This window comes from Cavia porcellus, unplaced genomic scaffold, assembly GCF_034190915.1.
Source record: "Cavia porcellus strain 051 isolate PalLab524CR breed Dunkin Hartley unplaced genomic scaffold, mCavPor4.1 scaffold_5, whole genome shotgun sequence".
In the NCBI taxonomy this organism is placed as follows: domain Eukaryota; kingdom Metazoa; phylum Chordata; class Mammalia; order Rodentia; family Caviidae; genus Cavia; species Cavia porcellus.
This window is the reverse complement of record NW_026947488.1, coordinates 30,660,507-30,681,983: the sequence shown is the minus strand read 5'-3', so window position 1 is coordinate 30,681,983 and position 21,477 is coordinate 30,660,507. Positions and strand designations below refer to the sequence as shown.

General features: G+C 48.0%; 1 protein-coding gene across 1 annotated transcript in view; it reads left to right on the top strand.

The window, feature by feature from the left end:
• The window catches only part of LOC100714243 (angiopoietin-4), a 32,845-nt gene extending 12,159 nt beyond the window's left edge, over positions 1–20,686 (top strand). The window contains exons 2-9 of the mRNA XM_023560116.2: positions 3,343–3,498; positions 7,254–7,375; positions 8,738–8,970; positions 13,595–13,695; positions 15,793–15,894; positions 17,480–17,650; positions 19,552–19,636; positions 20,364–20,686. Coding sequence (XP_023415884.1) covers positions 3,343–3,498; positions 7,254–7,375; positions 8,738–8,970; positions 13,595–13,695; positions 15,793–15,894; positions 17,480–17,650; positions 19,552–19,636; positions 20,364–20,524 — 1,131 coding nt within the window. The 3' untranslated portion in view covers positions 20,525–20,686. The remainder of the gene's footprint in view (positions 1–3,342; positions 3,499–7,253; positions 7,376–8,737; positions 8,971–13,594; positions 13,696–15,792; positions 15,895–17,479; positions 17,651–19,551; positions 19,637–20,363) is intronic.
• Positions 20,687–21,477: the final 791 nt, after the last annotated feature.

Genomic DNA, 21,477 nt, shown 5'->3' with positions numbered 1-21,477 from the left:
CCATGGCAAATTGTGTGATGAGATCCAGCTGTGGGTATTCTTTGTCCTGCCCAGGAACTTGCAGCCTCAGGAACAGGGGGAACTTAGTAAGGATGCATAGGGAGCTACAGTCTCTCAAGATGACCTCAAACTACCCTGAGTCCCCAGCCTACTTTTGCAGACCCTCAGGCAAAGAATCTTGGAAACTAGTCTGACAAAAAATGACTTTGGGCAGATCTTCTGAACTAGAGCTCCTGAGGAGCAGTCATAGGGGAGATCTAGGAAGTCTCAACCCAGGAATGAACTTGCTGTTTGACTATCTAGAGTAGAAGGCCAGAACCTGCAGGTTACTATGCCTGGAAAACCCCAAGCCCAGCTTAGCATAGCTTTACTTGCTCTGCCCAGGCTAATAGCCCCAGTCAGCTGCACACTAGGATCTCAGGAACTAGGTTAGCAAGGGAGAGAGTCACAAGAGGTGTCTAAGAAGATGAGAGAGTAAAAAAATGGACCAAACATTCATAATGGGATCACAGCAGGCAGACCTTAGTACAGGAATGACGTGGCAGGTGAGAAAAAGTGAACTCGAGGTTGACACCTGAGTTTGGTGCTTTGGAAATGAAAAGAGGCAATGACTGAGATGAAAAGGTGACAGAGCTTCAGGGACAGGGCAGTGGGAATGAAAAGAATCAGAGGTCCACTTTATTTATGTCATATGCTTGAGGTAGTGTTGGAAACCGTACAGAGAAGCCAAGAAGGTGGGACACCCAGGGCGGAAGTCCAGGTGGAAGATGGTGACAGCACTGTCAGCACAGAGGACATGGAAGTTCTAGGAGCAGCTTCAGCCCATGGGCAGGGCCTTTGTACAATTTGGGAGCTTGGGTCCTCTGGCATCTGGTGCCTGGCGAAGTTTATAAATCCTTCCAAAAGCACATAAAACAAATACATAGGAATCCAAAATAATATTGAAATCATAACTAAAATATTAAAAAGCAAATTTGTGATAATGCTGAAGCATTACCCAGTGGTAGACCTGATAATGTCCATAATTTCAAATTTATAGGGAGAAAAAAGTCATCTTTGAAGACACTGTGAACCACTGTTGAATATGAAAATGTTTGTGATCTCTATAGGACAGCTCTGGTTTGTGGGCGAAGTTCATAACAAAGGAAATGATAGCTTTTAATTACACATTTCCTGAGGTTCATGGGCCCACTGAATTCTCTTCTCAGACCCCGCGATTGCACCCTGAGGACACTGCCCTGGGGAAACAGGGGAGAGAGAGAAGTCCTAGCACTGGGCCATCAAAGCCCCCAACATGCAAGAGCCTGATAAAGCAGAGCAGCAGCCAGGGACAGAAGGGACAGCAAGACAGAAGCCTCTGAAAGTGCATCCACTGGCTATGCCACTGGCAGGCCCAGCAACAGACACGGGACAAGCAGTGTCCCTTGAAGGGGGTGACGAGCAGGGTCACGGCAAAGTAAATGGAAGAACAAGGGGGATTCCCGGGGCTGGAGTGGATGATGGGTAGTAAAAGAAAAGGATGCAACATTAGAGGTTACTCTTTGAAATATTTTTGTATATATGAGATACACCAAAAGTATATGTTAACTTTTTACAGGGTAGAGTGGACATGGAGGTGAAAAAATAATTTTGTGTCTCAGCAAGCAGAGAAACTAGAGAGGCAGCGGGCAGGGCTGTGGGTGATTTTCAGGCGCGAGTGAGAGAGCACTTCTGTGCTTTGGGAGGGACTGACAGGGGTGATGACACTGAGAAAGGAGACCAAGACTTGAGGGCTAAAGGGGCTGGGGAAGCTTTGGCTCCTCGCAGTCTCCATGCCCAGGCTTCTCACCCTGGAGCCAGTGTCAGACGGAGCCAGAGGCTGTTGAAGGGCAGACTGCTGGGATGCCTGAGCCCCTGCGTCATAGAGCTGGGTGGGCCTGGAAACTTGCGTTTCTAAACAGCTATCAAGTGGTGCTGAATTTTGTACCCACTTAGAGAAAAGTCCTGCTCTAATCAACCATAGCATCACCAGGTGCACCCCTTTGGGGTAGACAATGAAATGCAATCTGTAAAGGTATCCCTGGAAGACGTAGGGATGGGAGTGCACCGGTGAGACCAAGGAGAGGAGGAGATGAAGAAGCCAGCAGCTGCCACCTGGCCTCCAGTCCCTGAGGACTCCTGGCTTTCCTAGAGACCCTTGAATCCACTCACTCTGTGGAATCTCCCTAAGATTGAGTGAGAGGGTGAGGGAAAGAGCCAGGAACAGGGTAGAGATGGTGGCGTGAGCCAGCAAGAGCAGAAGAGAAGGTGCCATGGAATGAGGACAGAGGGAAGGAAGGCGAGTTCACACACAGCCTGCAGGCTCTGAGACTGAGGACGTGCTGTTCACCCTACAGCTGGAGCCTGGTGTCAGACCAGCCCTGCTTCCTGGCTTGCAGGAAAGAGCAGCCCTGTCCATGAAATGAATGACAGCATGCACGTTCCCAGGACCCTTGGGGACCAGGGTCCGACACTGTGTGGCAGATAGACAAGGCCAGGAATTAGAAAGCACAGCCTGGCAGATGGACCTGCAACCTGAATAAGGGAAAGATGGGTGCGCGCCCCTGCTGGCTGCTTTCCCCTGGGGAGCTGGGGCCAGGGCATGACATAAGGGCCTGTGCTCTGGCCCTCCCCTTTAGCATCAATTCACTGAGCACAGTGTACCAAACACTGTGCAAGACATAGAGATAAAGTAGTGAACAAAATCAAGTTCCCACCTTTATAGGTTTGACATTCTAGAGGACAAGAGAGAACAAAGAGATAGACAAGCAGTACAAATTGACAGAGTGGTAAGTGGACCGAGAGATCTGAAATGACAAGAGGAACTGACTAAGCCATTTGGATGGGGCTAGGGTGATTGGGGGAAATGTTTCAGAGGGAACAGCATATGCAAAGGCTCTCAGGTGGCACAGGCTTGCTTGTGGCAAGGATATTCTAGAGGCTCTACACGTGGAGAGGAGGAAGAGAGGGACATAGGGTAGGACGGGTAACAAGAGTGATAGTGGGAGGCTCAGGCATGAAGAAGCCCAAAGGGAGGACTTTGGCTTTTGGTCTGTGTGAGATGGGAGCCCTGGGATGGTCCCTAAGAGCACAGAGAGTGTGGCTTGACTAAGACTTAACAGGATCCCTCTGGCTGCCAAGGGGAGGGTGAAGGAGGCTGAAAAGCAAGGAGAAGCTACAGGGACAGTGCGGGCAGCAGGTGGGGATCACTTGGCCTGGCACATTCTGAGCCCCTAGCGGCTCTGTGGCTCCACATGGAGACACTCAGGAGGGACGGAAGCTGCCTAAATCCTCTCCATGACCCAATCCACTGTCTCACTGCAGCTGGAGGAGAACATCCAGGCCATCCTGAGGACGGAGCTGCAGCAGGCTCAGCAAAACATAATCCAGAAACACACAGACTTCATACTTCAGCTGGGCACCAGCCTGATGGCCCAGACCACAGCCCAGACCCTCAAGCTGATAAACATGGAGGCTCAGGTAACCAGGAGTGAGTGGGTGGGTACCCAGGCTGGTGTCTTGCCTTGACCTCTATCCCTCTATTCCTGTTTTATAAACTTAGTTTTGTAAATTTAACCAAGAACATCTAATACCTTAAGGAAACCTATTGCTTTAGACACAGAAAGCTCAACCTTTTAATTGTAACCAATTTATATATATTCTGATTATATATTTGATAAGATTTGTTGGGAGGGTGCCACCATAAGACCCTGGGGAAAAAACTGGAAACACACTCAGAAGTGGAGAAGCTGAATGTATCAGTTTAGGCAGCTGCTTTTTTAGTCACAAAAGGGAACTGCATCCAGCAGTTCCCCAAGCTAAAGGGCTCCCCACTTATTTATCTTAACAATCACTTTTGATCACTCATGTGAAACAAATCCTAACAATTAATACTTTTATAAACTATGTATTTTATTTCAGACCAAGGAAAAACTCTGAAGTTATGGTATACAGACAATAACAAACATTGTATTTATAAAACCAATTTTGATACTATCTCACTAAGCAAACCTGGATGGAAACATGTCACCAATTTCAAAGACATCTTTTCTCTTACCTGATTTAACAAGTTAAATTAGCTCACTACTAAGCCATGAGAACAAAAGCATTTGGGCTATATAATGAGTGTCCACCTATCAATAAGCCAACTTAAATAAAAATTTTGGAGGATAATATGTGAAAGTTAATACACAGAAACAGATATTCATCAAATTATAGAGGGAAAAAACTTACAAACTTACATCCTTTATTGTACAAAGCTTGTAAGCTTTTATTCACAAGCCCCACATAAGCCTCAAGCCTATCAGCCCTCATCTTGTAATGTCTTGATTGAACTTGGCTGTCTCAAAAAACCTATCGAACTGATTATTCACAAAAAGTACAAACATAACCAAAAAAGCAAAAAGAGAAGGAAAAATAAATTGTTATGAACTCAAAAAGCTTTAGTGAAACAGCTGAATCAGTGATTAAACAAGCAAGAAACGTAGAACACACAAAACAATTACTTTTAAGTCAGAGCAAACTCTCAGATATATTGGACAAGCTGAGCTATAATGAGGTTATAGCTTTAGGTTTATACTATAAATACACTAGTCAGTACTTTTCCTAGAGGTCTTTAATTAGCATTATTTAGGTGAATCATAACAGATCTCTTATAATACATTAAAATACCAATAATAATCAGAAGGGGAAAGACAGAGAGAAACCCTTCTACACTGTGAAAGCTGGGACTGTTTAGAAGAGGATTAGACCTTAATTTTGGAATAGCCATCACCACAGTACAGGCTCCTTCGAGCCCTCTGAGGTAGAGTAATTACGGTATACTGCTCTTTTGACCCACCACGCCCATGCCTCTATATTAGAGTTATTATAGTAAACTGCTTCCTCGATAGCCAGTTTTTTGTAAGTTTTTTCCCCCTCAATTCTTTTTTTTTTTTTTTTTTTTTGGTCTTTTTCCTTTTTATCGGTACCGGGGATCGAACTCACGACTGCCTGCTTGCAAGGCAGGCGCTTATGCCACTGAGCTAAATCCCCAGCCCTCCCCCTCAATTCTTAAGAATGCAGCCCAGTGGCTGTTGTCCACAAAAACAGAAATTTCTCTCCCAGAGTTGAAAGAAAGTGGTTGAAACTGAATCTATATTGATCCCTACAGCAGGCCACCTGACTAAAACTTAAGAGACAAGCCCACCCATCAACTGACTAAGGTGATAGGCATCTGTGAGGTTCTAACGTTAGTCCCACTGTGATCTTCAGCCTTAACCGTAATTGTAAGATACCTTCCCCAGGGAACCCAGGGCACACTCTACTAGGTAACTAGCTCCATGAAAGGTAGGGCAAGGGCCAGACAACAGGGGAATCAGCACTGAGAGAGCCTCAAAGGTGAGTTGGGGTCCTAACCAATTCCCAGCCCACTAAATCTATCAAGACACATCTGAAGAAGAGGGAGTCTGCTATATCAGCCCATATTCACAGCTCAACTGTTAATGGAGTGTAATGAGAAGGTTCTGACAGAGGGGGTCTCAAGTCACCCTGAAAAGGAGATACCAGGAGAGCACTGAGAGGGTCTGGCTCTCCTCTCACAGAGGAGTGCAGGCTGGATGTGACAGGCAAGTGGAAGTTTCTCTGCTGGACACCCTATTGGGCTGCAGGGACCTGGTTGCCACCAGAGGATGTCCCCAGGGGTTCAGCAAGAGATTAACTGGGAGGTTGCCGTGGAACCTGTCTACCATGTCAAGAGTAGTAGCTTTTAACTGGTGACAGGGTATCAGCATTTCCTAGAATGCAAAAAGGATAGAAAATGAAAGTGAGGTTCAGTCCTTCTGCCACACTCACTTCTCCATAAAGAAGTGCACTCCACCTTGGGCACCAAAGTGTCCCTGGACTCTCATTTTGAGGATGACAGAGAATGAGGACAATGGACACAGAAGTGAGGAACAAACCAAAAGTAGTAGATGATGGAGTGTCTAGTTACTTCTCATTGCTGGGACAAAATACCCACATGTTAAAGGAAGAAAAGTTTATTTTAACTAACAGTGTGTAGAGGTTTCAGTCCATAGATTGCTGGCTCCAGGCAGGGCAGCATGGCACCTGGGCATGCAGAGGAGAAACAGCAAGCAGCATCAATGAGCCTCCCTTTCCCTCTTTATTCCAAATTCAGGCTACAGCCTATTGGTTGCTGCAACTCACACCTCGGGTGGCTCTTCTGTCTTCAGTAAATCCATTCAGCCACATTCAGAATTATGCTACACCTATCAGTGAACTAATCCAGTTATCCCAATACCCATAATCCATATTCACACACCCTAGATCTAGCCACCTCTGAACAACCTCACTGATGAGTGCATGAGACTGGGGAAGGCCATTTAGGCACAAGCTACAACAGAGAAAACAAACAAAAGCTCTAGGTAGCTGAGAGGGGTTCCAAGTAAGGATATCAAAGAGGCATCCCAGTTCAGGGGTTTATATACAAATTTTAGTGAGGTATTTGGTGGACTTGGAAAAACAAAGCAGTAAAGCAATGTGGTTGCTGTTTTTAGCTAGGCCTCTGACTGTAGAACACACTTCACTTACACCACAGCTTCCCAGGGAATATCTCCAATTTACCCAGGCCCTGGCTCTTTGAAACAAAAGGGTTGCCATTTTTAACTAGGTGTCAGGAGAACAGATTTTTCCTGTCCTCTAGCTCTGTGGGGCCTCTTTCCCCTTCTGTTCCAACTTTCCCAGATTTTATCTCACTTTACTCAGGTCCTTATCCTAACTACCTGTGGTTTCTCTACCCCCTGGTCTCTGCGGGAACAACAGAGGATTGTGAGCAGAGGACCTGTATTTGGAGATATCTTTGGCTTCTAAGTAGGGAGTCGACTATGGGGCAATATAGACCAGGGAGCTGTGTGAGGAGGCCAGTGCTGGGCACTGAGCAAGAGATCATAGAGACCAGTGCCACACTGGGGGTCTTGGAGGGAAGTGGTCAGGGCCTTTTGGTAGGGGTGGCTGACAGTGCTTATTAATAGAACAGATGTTGGATCACTGTTGTATGCAGTGATAGGGAGGGCAGGAAGCAGATCATGCAGTTGGGTGGGACTTGTGTTCAGGTGACTGCACAAGTGGCCACAGGAACTAACAACTTGGACAGTGGCTTTTGGTCAGCAAATGTCAGGAATGACATCCTGTGGGCCGGTAGATGGCAACTGGTAGGCTCCTATAGTGAGTCTCCACACTCCTTCATCCTGAGACAGATCCTGAGCCAGACACTGAACATGGAGAAACGGATGCTGGAGATTATGCAGACCACTGAAAAGCTGGAAAAGCAGATGCAGGAGCAGAATCACACAGTGCACCAGCTGCACAACTGCAGTAGGTAGGTACACGGTCCTACCAGGGAAGGGGTTGAGCTCAGAACCTGGGCTAAAGCTAGGGCTGGGTTTGGGCTGGCAGATGGACATGGGCTAGTGTCTGGGATGTGACCAAGGCCTGGATTAGGGCAGAGGGACCAGTGTAGGGGGATGTGACTGAAGCTGTGACTGGGCCAGGGCCGCTAAGTACTACAACTAGGCTCTTGAGACCAAAGAAGCTTGGAGGAGAGTGGCCACGGAGATTGGGTTAGGGATGAGCTGAGAGCCAGGCAGGCCTAGGTCACAGCCCCCAGTATTGAATAGGGACCAAGAAGGGGCATGTTCTTTGCTCAGGACACTGATCCTTTCTCCTGTGCTAATGTCTTTCTCTGTTTATAAAATTTTAACTGCTTTATGGAGGTATAATTTACAAGTCATACAATTCATCCATACATTTTAATTTGCTTTACTGTTTACAAGGAACTAAACCTGATCTAATCTACTTGATCCCCTTCCCTGAGGACACCACAGTTACCACGTTCTAGTCTGTAAAGTCAGAGTTCCTTCCCTGTATGCAAAAATACATCAGGGAATAGAAAAGATTAGTCATGGGATACATAACACAGAAAAATAAGATATCCAAGGCAGATTTTTACCTTTATTGGTTTACAGCTGAGTAGAGAAAAAAAATTACCAAGGTCTGAATTCCAGGGGAAGCTAAACCTACTGAGTGAACAACCCTGTCAACGAGGCAAGATGCTTTTGCTTGCATGGCTGGTTCAGGACATGGCTGTACGTTCCATCCTCTCTCTGACCTGAATGCCGCTGGCAGAGATTCTTATTCTCATTCCCTAAGCTTCATGTGGCAAGAACTGGGTAATTTTCAATCACTCAGAATTGGGCAACTGCATAAAAATACATAGAGATGGAAAACATTGTTAATAAACTCTTGGTCCATGAAGACAGCTAGAATTCTAGAATTCAAATACTCAATTTGTATTATAACGTGGGGCTTGGAGGCAGGGCTTGTGCCCTGGCTGGGTTTAGTTGAGTCTGAGAAAGGGTCTGTAAAACTAGATCTAGAATAAAACTCTCCCTCTCATGCCTGTCCCTCAACCAATAGGGATCTGGAGCCAGACAATGGCTACCTGGATGTTGGTGTCCCAGATGTCTGACCTGACCTCCAGTGTGCCCCAGATCTCACCACTCCCCTCCTCATAGTAGTCCCCTGCCTATTATGGGCACAGCCTGTGGGATGTGTGACCCTACCTCTCTGGACCCCCCTACAAGCAAGCAGGCATGTTTGACTCAACCTCTCTGGACTTTGCTGTGAGGCTCCGAAGGAGGGGTTGGGCAGTGGTCTCAGTCATGTGTTACCTGCCCTGCAGTGACCTGGAGACTCAGTTGCATGACCTGAAGGCTGAGCAACAAAACCAACTGGGGGGCCTCCATAGAGAGAAGGATCAGCTGTACCATCTACTGAGCAACCAGGGCAGCACCCTTGCTAGCATCCAGCACAGCATGTTTGCTGTCAGCAGAAACTCCAGCCAACTATGGCAGAAGCAACAGCAGCTCCAGGAGAATCTACAGCAGCTGGTGACTATCCTGGAGCCGAGCCCAGGTGAGCAAGCAGGGTGTGCCAGGCAGGAAGCTGAGGAAGAGGGCAGAAGTCAGAAAGGAGCCCTGCTCCGTCTCCAGGGTCACTCTGGGCTGGGAACTGTCCTGGAAAAGATCAAACCCTCCTGGCCTTCTGGACATAGAAATAACAACAAGCAGTAATAATAATGGGCAGAACAGTGGTCCTAAGAGAAACCAATCTAGACTCTGCCTCCTGACTCCACATCCTATCCCACTTGCGGCCTCAGTTTCCCCATGTGTTTAATGGAAGTGATGGTGTTAAGAACAGCATTAACCCAGCTGACAAATTTGGGTTTCAGGATTTAGCACTTAGCCCCAGTTGTCTGTGTTGCACTACACTCCTGGGCCTCCGTTTCTCATAGAGTGGCAATGTAGGACTCAGTGCACATAGAGAACAAGACTTCTCTGCTGTGAAGTCCCCACCTCAAAGCGCAAGAGAACCAGAAAGAACACAGATGGCCTCCCCACCCAGTTGAGAATAGAGCACAGTGCTTCGCCTGCTCCTCAACACTCACTATTTCCTCTATGGCCCGCTTAGGGCCAAAGGTTCCTGATTCCACTTTCACATATCAACAAACGTTGATTCCTCACCCACTAGGTGCCAGGCCCAGTGCTGGGTATGAGGGATTCAGCAGTCTACACAGCATGGCCTGTGTCTTACAAACTTAGATTTGTGGAGCTAACAGGGTGGGAGGAAATATTTGTTTGTTGAGTGCCTACTGCTGCCCTGCTAGCAGCATTTCTGAAGCCCCACAGCACGGCTAAGGAGAGGGAACTTTCACCGGAAATCAGAAGGGTGCATAGGTGGGATTGGGTTGCCCTCCTTTTAGGAAGTAGAGAATGGCTGAGTGAAAGGGAACCCAGAGGAGGCCAGATAGGAGATCCTACTGCTAGTAGACATCAATGGGGGCCTAGGAAGACTTCAAGGACAAGGAATTTAGCAAGAGTGATGAGGTTCCAGGTATTGTGGCTGACAGGGACTGGGGGCAGAGAACTCCACTTAATTTGATGAGGCTCAAGGAAGAACTGGATGCCCTCCAGACCACAAGCTGCAGAGTAACCAGAACCCATGGGGGCCTGTGTGTGGCCCTGGCACTGAGGCTGAATAATATGCCCCATATGTGAGATCTGAGGCTCAGCCCAATTATAGGGATGGGTTCCTCTCTCCCTGCTGCTCCCCACTAAGCCAGTCTGCAGTGTGGCCAAAAGTCTGCTCACCTGCAAGGCTGAGAAATTGTGTCAGCACTTCACCATTGGTATCCTTTGCCCAAACACCCTACACTCTCACCCAGGAAGGACAATTGGAAAGTGTTTTTCTTCTGATAGAGACTCCATTCCCAAGCACAGAGTCAAAGATGGAGTGACAGGAAGGGAGCATGGCCTCTTGGCAGAGTTCCACTACTGGCTGGGTCACTTTCTACCACTGGGCCTTTGCATACTTATTGAATTTCTCAGACCTTCAGTTGTCCTCCCTGTGGAATGAGGATTGGTTATAAAATGTGAAATAGGTCACAGAGCATGAAATAAGACCATGCACACAATAGAGCTTAGCAAGGTACCTGGGGTCAAAAGGGGCAATCCAGGTACAGATTCCCATCTCAGAGACTCAGAGGGGGCCCAGAAAGGAATGACACAGAGCTGTATATCCAAGCCATTCACTCTACCTTTATGTCCCAGCCACCTTCTAAGATTTATCCTAAATACAAACAGGCATGTAAGGACCCTGAAGTACAACACTGGTGCTCATTTCACTTTTACTGTTACTGTTGTCATCGCTGCTGGTGTTAACAAAGGAAATTTACAGTGCCCAGAGCCATGAAAAAGATGGCTAGAAATCTCAAGCCTGCTCCTAGCTCATCACTTGCCTTGCCAGGGAAAGCATGTCCCTGATCACTTCTGAGCCAAAAGTTTCCCACCGCTTTTCTGGATTTCAGCTCTCATGTATTATAGGAGCTGGGGACTGCTGGCAGGTGGCAGTAGTGACTCCTGTCTGGGAAATGCTATGCACAAGTCCTAATGTTCCTATTGATGCTATGGGCACAGCAGCCCCCTTCAGACAAGTGTCCCAGATGCAGGACCTATGAGCCACAGTTCAGATGTGAAGCCCAAACAGGATCTCCCATTACCTGATAGTCTCCTGGTTCCTCCTTGGTATTGAAGTATGTTGTAGCCAGGGTTTGCAAGGAAAGAAATTTAATAAAGGACACATAATTTATACTATTATTTTATAATAGCCATGAGAGTCAAACACAAAAGTGCAGGAAATCTATCCACACACTGAAGACCCCAGAGAATCCATCTGAGGGCCTGGATCTCACAGCAACATCCTGCATGAGCCCAGCTGAAGACCTAGAGTCTCATGCAAGTCTGTTTCATGGGTCTGGCTGGGAAGGTCCAAAGGTCAGAGGTGAAAGCTAGAAAGTCTATGCCAGCAGGTAGAATGATCGATGCCAGTAGGCTAAGGGATCTGCACTGGAGTCAGGAAGTGATGCTCAAAGTAAGAACCAGAGCTCCCCTGAAAAGTACCACAGCCATCCTCAGTAACAACAAGGTCCTGAGCTCCTCTGAAGATGAGAACAGCCAAGTTCATATCAGGAAAGCAGCTCAACAAGCTCCTCCAGGAGAGCCAAGGGCAACAGCAAAACCAACACCTTTTTTTCCTCTCCAGTTCTTCCTACTATATTGGGAATAATCCTGAGGTCAGCATTCTACACCCAGGACCATGCTGATTCACTTCAATTGAGTGTTAAGTTGACCAGGAGTTGTCAATCATTCACCACAAGACACCTGCATCTGAGACTTTATGCTGTGCTTGAGTAACAGCCTACGTAGAGTTTGGGTTCTGATATAACCACCGCCCACATCTCAAATTGGCCCTACTAAATGAGCTAGAGGGAGGATTTCAAATGCATGCACTTCATGCAATGCAGTGAACATTATCAACGCCCACTTTTTCCAGTGGCCCATGGGCCCTGCTAAGGTTTCAGGAATATCAGTACTATCCTGAGCTCTAAAATAGTGAAAGGAAAAAAACGTGAATTTGGAAGGCCAGGGGTGAGGTCCCTGGGAGGGCAAATGAGGGTCCTGTGCCCAGAAATGCAGGTAAAGCCAGGCTAAAAGGTGGGGATGCCCTATGTCCTCTACCTTAGTACACTCCAAGAAGGGTAGACTGTACCCTCAAACTCAGCCTCCTGGTCTGTGGAATGGGAAGCAACTTGGATGAAGGCTCCCCTCCCTCTCTTCTCAAGAGCCTGGTGCCTCCTCTCTGGCCTCACTGCCTTGCAGCCCTGCCCCTCCAGCCCCATCCTGGTATCAGTGCTCTTACTGGGCACAGCAGACTGAGCTCCACAGCCTGGCACACAGGCTAGTTGTCTCTGCTGAAACAGGCTCTCTGCTCTCTTCCTTCCTTGCCCTGTCTCCTCAAGCAGCCAGGGCGTGCTCCGACTAAGAGGCCACACTAGTGATCTAAATCAGCAACCTTCCATGCCCCTGTGCCTTTTACAACAGACCTGTTCAGAGCTGTTCAGAGCCTATTCTAGTCAGTGGTTGCAGGGAGAACGATTACATGCAGGACACAGAATTTGCAATTTTATTTTATGATGGTCATCTGGAGTTAAACAGAAGAATGTGCAACAAATCTATCCACAACACTAAAGCCCCAGAATATTCAGCCAAGAGCCTGAATCCCACAACAATGTCCTGCATGAGTCCAGCTAAAGACCCAGAGCCAATGAAAATGCCTCCCACAAGTCAAACTGGAGATCTAGAGCTCACAACAAGGCCTCACGCCAGTCTGTTTTACGATCTGCACTGGGAAGGCCCAAAGGTCAGCAGGGGAAGCTAGAAAGTTTATGCCAGCAGGGTGAAGGAGCTGTGCCAGTGGGTTGAGGTTATTGCAGTGAAGCCAAGAAGCAATGCTCAAAATAAGAACAAGGGCTGCCCTGAAAAGTACCACAGCCATCCTCAGCGACAGTGAAGTCCCAAGCTCTTCTGACGATAGCAGTCAAATACATGCCAAGAAGCCAGCATGACAAGCTTCTCCTGGAGATTAAAAAGCACACATCTTCCCCTCCAGCGCCAGGAAGCAAAAATCAATGTAAGGAGCAAAGCTCCCCAAAGTGAACCACAGCCACTCTCAGCAAAAGGTCCTGAGCTTCTCCAATGATGATGACTGAATTCATATTGGAGAAGCTAGCCGTGACCTCCTCTACGAGAACCAATGGCTCAAAACAGCAACACTTAGGAAACCCACAATGCCCCGCTCTTTTTCTCCACCTCTCTATGTTGGCAGTTTTCCTCAGGTGGACCATCTGCACTCAGCACCATGCTAATTTAATTCAGCTGATGTTAAGTTGACCACCAATTTTAATCCATAACAGAGCCTTTATCATGCTATTCCACGTGCCCAGGCCACCACCCCTCCTCTACCCAGGAACTACTGCTCGGGTCCCAGCCCACTATCCCTCTTCTAGGAACCTGGCTCGTCTTCCCATCGCTGCACCTCCTCACTCAGGGCCTGCACACAGGAGCCCACCCTGTCCCCGCCCTCTCTTTGCTCATCTCCACATGACTTTTGCTTTATCCCATCGATGCTTGCACATTTGCAGATGAACAGGTATTCCAGGACTGTGAGGACATCCGTAGGTCTGGAGTCAATCAGGACGGCGTCTACACCATCCACATACCAAATCTGAACGAGAGCAAGAGGGTAAGGAGGATCCTAGCATGTGGAGACTGTGGGTATCAGTAGACGCTGAGCCAAGGGCTTGTGAGATGAACCATCCCACATCAGAACTGAGTTTTGTCCAGTATCAGAGATGTCACTGAAGAGGGGTGCCTTGCCTTCTGGCACTCCATACACGCAGTGTCAGGTCTTGGGGCAAAGCAGAATTCATGGGAGTATAAGTGTCACCTGCTAGAGAGGCCTTTCATTGGAATTCCAAGAAATATCTTTGTGCTGATTAAGGCTATTCACTCTGATAGATCACATAAAGCTTGAAACTCTAGAGTCTTGGCAAAAAAAGGGCTTATTTCCAGTTTAAGGCAGGAATTGGATCTCTGCTCCATGCAGGACATTAGTGACTAGAGCCCATGGAAACACTGCCCTCTTGAATAAGAGGCTCCCAAGGTGGCCCTGAGCTTACAGGCTCAGTCATCAGGTGGGGAGGGGTTGGAGGAGAGGGGATGTCAGCTAGGACTTGGGGCAGCCAGAAAGGGGAGGGAAGAAGCAACCATCCAGCAGGCCTGCCCCATAAGTCCCTCTGCACTTTGCTTCTGACCGTTTGAGTATGCCAAGGAAGGGCTCCATTTGTCCCCAGAGTGTCTTTTACACTCTTCACACATGTGCTAAGTGACCCTTTTAACAAACAGATCAGCTGAGAGACAAAACTTTCTAACTAGAATTTCATATTTTGTTTTCATTATATTTTTATAATCATGTAAAGACACTCCTACTTTTCCATTTATGATACTGATAAGACTTCCTTGTAATAAGTATTTCATTTCCTTAAATATAAGGACATTATTTTTGTTTTTTCGTATTTTGTTTGAGACAGAGTCTCACTGTGTAGCCCAGGCTGGTCTCAAACTCATGTTGATCCTCCTGCCTCAGCCTCCTGAGGGCTGGGATTACAGGTGTGGGCCACCACGCCTGGCTCAAGACACTACTTTTTAAAATAAATCTGCTTTGTAAAAATGGAACTATGCTAGGATTTGGGAGGTAAAAATGAATGAGATTTTGGAACACTGATGAAGAGGCAAGAGCTGGCCAAGGGGGAAAGAGATCTGCGCCCAAGCCTCAGTGTTACTGTGAACCAAGCTCTTCACCTCTGAGCCTCCTGCACACCCTGGTGTGTCCTGCTTCTCTCTCTCCCAACTGGCCTTTCTTTCCTCAAAGCCCCTACTCTTCCTGCTGCCTCTCTCCTGAAACCTTCCACCCATCTCTCTCTCACAGACACACTGTTGTTCAAAGCCATGTTGAGGAGCACCTCCTCCAGGAAGATTTTTGGGGCCCCTCCTTGTAGCTGTTCAAATGTTCACAATCAGTTGTCTTCCCGCTCTCTCATAGCTTCCTCCAGACCAACCCAGTCTGAGGCATGATTTATCTCTGATTCATCAATAATTCATCCAGTACAGGGCCAGGTGCCAAGTCTACATTCAAGGAATCTTGAACATGAACTGGCTGGATGGAAAAATAGTGTGTGAATAGAAGTTCAGTTGAAAAATGTAGTTGTGATAGATGGTAAGCTCTTTGAGAGAAAAGATTCTTTTTGTCTCTCCCATGGGAGCAACCCCAGTGCTTTGAACAGAGCCTCACACATAGTAGGTGCTCAGCAAACCGTTGTGCCCTGAAGGGCAGCAGTAATTGCATTTCCTGCTGCTACACGGTGGCTAAGCCCTTATGCACATCCACATTTAATCCTTCCAGCAATAAGGAGTAAGAAGCTTCCATTCATTTCTCCCCTGGTATGTGCTGGGCTCTCCTCTAAACATTCACATGACCATCTCATTTAATTCTCACAGTAATGCCAGCTTCCAGTGGAGAAACTGAGGCACAGAGGTAAATGTATAAGCAGCCCCATTTTACAAGTGAGGATAAGGCAGGTGTGGGAGAGCATCGCTGGCCTGTCACTTTAGGAAATGATGACGATGGATGGGGTATGGGAGCCTGGATCTTTCTCATCACCTTGGCCACCTTTTACTCTACAGGGGGTGGGGGGCTCCATCAGCCAAGTCGCCCTCATGCTGTCTTAGACCTGTCTCCTGACCGTGACCTGGGGATTTCAGCAGCTCCTCTTTCCCCCAGGTGTTCTGTGTGATGGACACCAGTGGAGGCGCCTGGACCCTCATCCAGCGCCGTGAGAATGGCACAGTGAACTTCCAGCGGAGCTGGCAGGAATACAAGCAGGTGACACTGCTGCCCTGGGACAGGGTGGAGGGGTCTCTGCAGCTCTGAGGCCTAGTGCTGCTGCTGGGGTGTTGCCAGGGGCAGGGGTTTGGTTCATCCTCACCCTTCTCAGAAAAAGACATCAATCCCCTAAGCCACCTACCCTCAGATTGTCCAGTGTCCGTGCTCTTCCCAGGACCCCTCACCCTGAAAACAAACCTCGGTTTGTAATTTGTGACACACCTCCTAGGAATGAAATGTTAACCTTCATTTCGCTTTTTAGAAAACATTGCTAAGTTTTTTTTTTTTTAAGAATACAAAGAAGGTAACCAAAAAAGAAGTATCACCCACACCTCTGGCTACATTGCTTAAACAAATTTATTTCTCCTTTTATACATCTATGACCACATTTGCAGGACAAATTCTGTAATTTAAAATAGATCGTTCAAAGGCCTTGTGCCTTTTTCGAGATAAGATATACTACCTGACTGCCTTCCAATATTTGTTTGTGTGTTTATTTGTTTGTTTGAGGGCAGGGTCTCACTATGTAGTGGAGGCTGGCCTTAAACTCACTGCATAGCTCAGGCTGAATTTGCAGCAATCATCCTGCCTCAGCCTCCCAGGTGCTGAGGCATGAGCCACTACGCCCAGCAGCCTTCCATTTTTTTAATGAAATGTTAAGTAGAAGATTTTTTCACAAAGTGTCTTAAATGGTCTTCACCTTTTCAAAAGTAAAAGAAAAGGAAAGGTATCCATAAGGACACAGAATAGTATTATTAATTCTGTTTGCTTTCTGTTCCATTTGATAAATACAAATATCATATTAAGTAATGGCTATTCTTGAGCCAAATGGGTTTTTAAAAAATCATTAAAAATGCAAAGAGAAGTAGGTATTTCAGACACAGAAATACACAAATGATGTCAACGCTTAGTAAGTGGCACCTCATCCTGTAAATAGGGAGCAGGACTCGAGTGTCCCCTGACGTTGGTGCTGAGTTATTGTTCTGCCCAGAGCTTTGGTTTTTTGCCTCTGGACATGGGTGACAAGGCACTCCATGTGCTCTTACATTTTCATACATTTTTATATTGCTGAAATTCTGCAATGCCTGCCCTGTCCTTGAACAAAGTCTGTTCTATCATTTGTGTAACTGATTAAAATCTTTATTTTTTTTACTGAGTTTTAACACAGCTAAACACACAAGTATTAAGTGTAAGGCTCATGAATGTCACATATGTACTAACCCTGGAACCCTCTGAAAGCTAGCCATGCAAACCTCCCAGCACCCTAGAACCCTTTTTCAGACCCCTCCCAATCAACAGCCCCCTAAATATTTTCATATTCTCATTTCTGTTACCCACTTTAGGAACAGTTGTGCCCATTCCTAAACTTTGGAGAAATGTGATTATTTTTAATGTACTTTTACATTTACAAATGTGGTAGTCATTTTTCCTCTGGGTGGGGACTCTCCTACCCCAGACTGCTCACAATGATCACTACCTAGCAGTTTGGAATGTGGTTTCAGACCCTGGCCCAGGCCCCTTGATCAGCCAGGGACATACCTCCCTCCTAGGACTCGTCTCACCCTGTCCCCCTGTACCCCCATAGGGCTTCGGCAACCCAGCTGGGGAGCACTGGCTGGGGAATGAGGCAGTATATCAGCTCACAAGCAGGGCAAAGTATTCTCTGCGTTTGGAGATGGAAGACTGGGACGGCAGCACAAACCAAGAGAACTTCAAGCATTTCCAGCTGGGCAGCGAGGATGAATTTTACAAGTGGGTTTGGGGCCCAGGTGGTGGGTAGGCGAAGGTCCCTGGTGGGTTGGCTGGGTTCCAAGGCTAGAGCCTACAGAGTCTACACCAAAGGTCAGTCCCAGGGCGTCTCCCTTTTCTACCATCTGTCCCCAATTTGAGCCCACGTCATGGGATCTGGAGGCAGCTGGTTAGCACTCAGCACATCCTGACCACTGGTGGGGTGGAGAGAATGTCACTGATGCCACCATCCCAGAGTAGAAAGGGAACATTCAAGAGCAATCACTCCAGGTCAGTCATTTATAGAGACCCAGGAAGAAATGACTTGTCCAGTCCATGCTGTGCCCTGGAGTGAGGTAGAAGTGTCCCTGGGATGAGGGACGAGAGACCAGGACCCTTCCTGGCACTTTGGCAGCTCTCACTGGGTAAATCAAGGTCAAGTTGCTCTGAAGCTCTGTGCTTCCAAATTAAAATGGGCTTGGATATGAGGACACTGCAAAATCTTCACATTTTCCTACTCTCTCCATAGTCTGGTTCTTGTGTGTTTAGGGAAAGAAATGAACATTTCCTGAGCACCCACAGAGTTCCAGACACTCTGTTAACTCCTCCCATAACTCTGAGGTGGGCATTACTGTGCCTACTATTGTAAAATGATTCTCAGGCACTGAACTTAAGTCATCTGGCTAAAGTAACATATTAGGTAGCCTGGACTTGACTTCAGGTCTCCCTACTATCCAAACTATTGCACACATGTTGTTGCATCTCTGAGAAACTCTGATCTTGATATACTCACATTACCTTGGTTGCACCTGGGGCATCTCCCAGGCCCTGCCCTGGGGATCAGGGCATCCTTGAGCAGCTCTGGCCATATCTGCAGCCATTCTCCTCCCCCCCCCCCCACCATGGGACTTTAACTGCTCCCAAACAACCCCCAGGCACAGCCCCTCACTCCAGTCTCCCTGCCAGGCCTGATCATGTGCCAGGGGCCCAATAACAGTGAACACTAAGTGTGACCTGGGCTCACTGCCCTGTACTCTCTACATGCTGGTGCCACCAAACCACACAATGAGCAAGGTTGCCATCAGTATTGCTGTGGTTAACACCTGCGTAGATAAAACTGGAGAGGTAAAGAAGTTTTTCCAAGGTCATGCAGCCTCTGGGTGGCAGAGCTGAAGTTTGAATCCAAGTTTATGACCACCAGCACCAGGCAGCCTTAGCCATGCCTGCCAGGACCCTGGCCAAGAAATATAACTCCTCCTCCCTGAACTGCCTGCAGATGTGAAAGTCACCAAGCTGGGGTGCCCTGGGTATAGATCTGTGTGGGTTGCTGTGATCAGAGAGGGCTTTCTGGAAGAGAGAAGTGGACATGAGTGGTATGGTCCACCAGGTGCAAGATGGTTATTGGGTACAGAAATGCATGTAGTTCCCCAATCAGGCCACGCTAGAGCAAAATATGGCACTGACCCTCCTTGGTCTTGAGACCTTGAGCAGGTTCTTGTGCTCTTGGGATCTCATCTCATGTGGAAAGGGTGTTGAGAGGCTTAGATAAGAGCGAGTCCATCCCTGCAAAGGACTTTGGACAGTCCCAACCCCCTGCTGGAGGTTCTAAAACTGTCAGCTGTTGTCCTTAATATGGTCATTGTGATTTATCCACAAGACCTAGCTGATGAGATGGAGAAGAGCCAGCACACAGTAGATGCTTTGTCCTTGAGGGGCAGCAAGAAGATGAAGATTGGAGGAAAATGGTCAGGCTGAGGTCCCATCCAAGGACAATAGGAAGGAGACCCTAGCTGAGACAGTGTCCCCACTGAAGGTCTTTCCTCAACATGGCCATGACCTGACTCTGGTCTTCTCTCCCACCACTGCCTCGGGGCGGGCATCAGGATTTTTGTGAATGGGCACAGTGGTGTAATGTCTCAACTGGGTAAGGTGATCCTGTGGAACAACACCTTCAGCACCCGTGACGCAGACCATGACAACTGCAACTGCAATTGTGCGGCGATAATGTCTGGAGGTGAGTTAGGATCACATGTACCTTCCCCACCAGGGTCCTAAGGTCCCCTTCAGGATACCCCTTCTCCTAACCCAGAGGTCAGAGGAGTCAGGGGACAGCTCCCCATCAATGCTGTCTCGAACAGTGCTCCTGTGCTAGTACAGAGATCAGAGAGAGGGAGATGGAATGAGTCAGGGACAGAGCAGGAAGGACAGAGGAGACAGGGACAGATGGGACAAAGGGAGACAGAGGCTGATAGAAATGAGAGCAGTGGACACTGAGCTGCACTGCATCAGGGAAAGCAGAGGGAGAGCTGAAGAGGAAATGCAGCCCTGGACATAGCCAGAAAAAGACTCTTCATGGAGACAGAAAGACCTAGACTAGAGACAGACATCCAGAGGAAAGACCTCAACCAGAGACATGCACACAGTGTAACACACACACACACACACACACACACACACACACACACACACAAGCCATCAAGAGGGAAAGGCTCCTGAGAGAAACAGAGGCTTCCACATATGTACAGAAAGATCCGAGGTCACTGAGGAAAGGACACAGGACACAAAGGAGTCAGGAAAAAGAAAGGCGGTCCAGAGGGGCCTGGAGGGGTAGCCAGAACCCTCTGGTGCCCTTTAGAGCCCCTGCCTGAGCAGAGGGTCAGTTGCGCCCCAATCTCCTCCCCAGCCAGAGAGTTCCCCAAGGCAGCAACAGTACTGATCAATCCTTGTCCCCTCTTCCACAGGGTGGTGGTTTGATGCTTGTGGTGGCTCCAACCTCAACGGCATCTACTACCCAGCTGACCAGCACTTGCACAAGGCCAATGGTATTCGCTGGAACTTATTCCGTGGCACCACCTACTCACTGCGTGCCACCCGCATGATGATACGGCCCTTGCACAGCTAGCCAGTGCTATGCAGAGGCTGGGCCTTGCAGGAGCTGGACTTTGATCTCCCAGATCCTAGAATCAGCATGGAACACAGTTCTTGAGTCTCATCCTCGACATCCTGGGACATCTGAGCCAGCCATCTTTGTCCAGAGTCTAGAAGAGTCACCTGCCTCCTTACTCCCCTGTATGTGTGATAGCATGGGCATGGGGTCCCTTTCACTGCAGTATGTGCCCCTCGTTCTTGTTCCTCCTACCTCCTCCAGGACTCCCTCCACCTTGAGGGTCACTGTGCCCTGAATAAGCTGCTGACTAAACTTGGGCTCCTGGAAAGAAACCCTGACTCCTGGTGTGACTGCAGGTCTTGGGGGAAGAGGGACACACACAGGAAGCTGTCGCAGGCAGGCAGGCAGGACTCCATGACTTGTGGGCAGGACGATATCCCATTCCATACTTCCCCAGCCTTGAAATCCCCTTGCTTTCTCCAGGGTGGAGGGGCGGCACTATTCTCTCAGGGCAACCATTCTTTCCTCTCCACTCCACTGCTACGAGGCTCCAAAGCCTAGCATCAGACCTGGTTCCTCCAGCTCTAATGGAAGCTAAAAGGGATCATTTGCCCCAGCATACCTTAATTATTAAAAAAGAGGCTCGGACTTTACCTCCAGCCCTATTCACCCTTTTTTTTTTTTCTTTTTTGGTCTTTTTTGTTTTTTATCGGTATCAGGGATTGAACTCCCAACTGCCTGATTGCAAGGCAGGCGCTTATGCCGCTGAGCTAAATCCCCAGCCCCCCTATTCACCCTTTTTGGCTATAAGGAACACAGCAATGTCTCAGACAGCCTCTGAAACAGCTGAAAGGAATTTGAGTCAAAACAGACCTGAGGAAGACCTAGGACCAAGTCCCTGTCTATCTAGGTACTCATGCCTTCCAAGGCTCCTCTGGACCCAGGAGCCACTTCTCTGCCCATGTGGC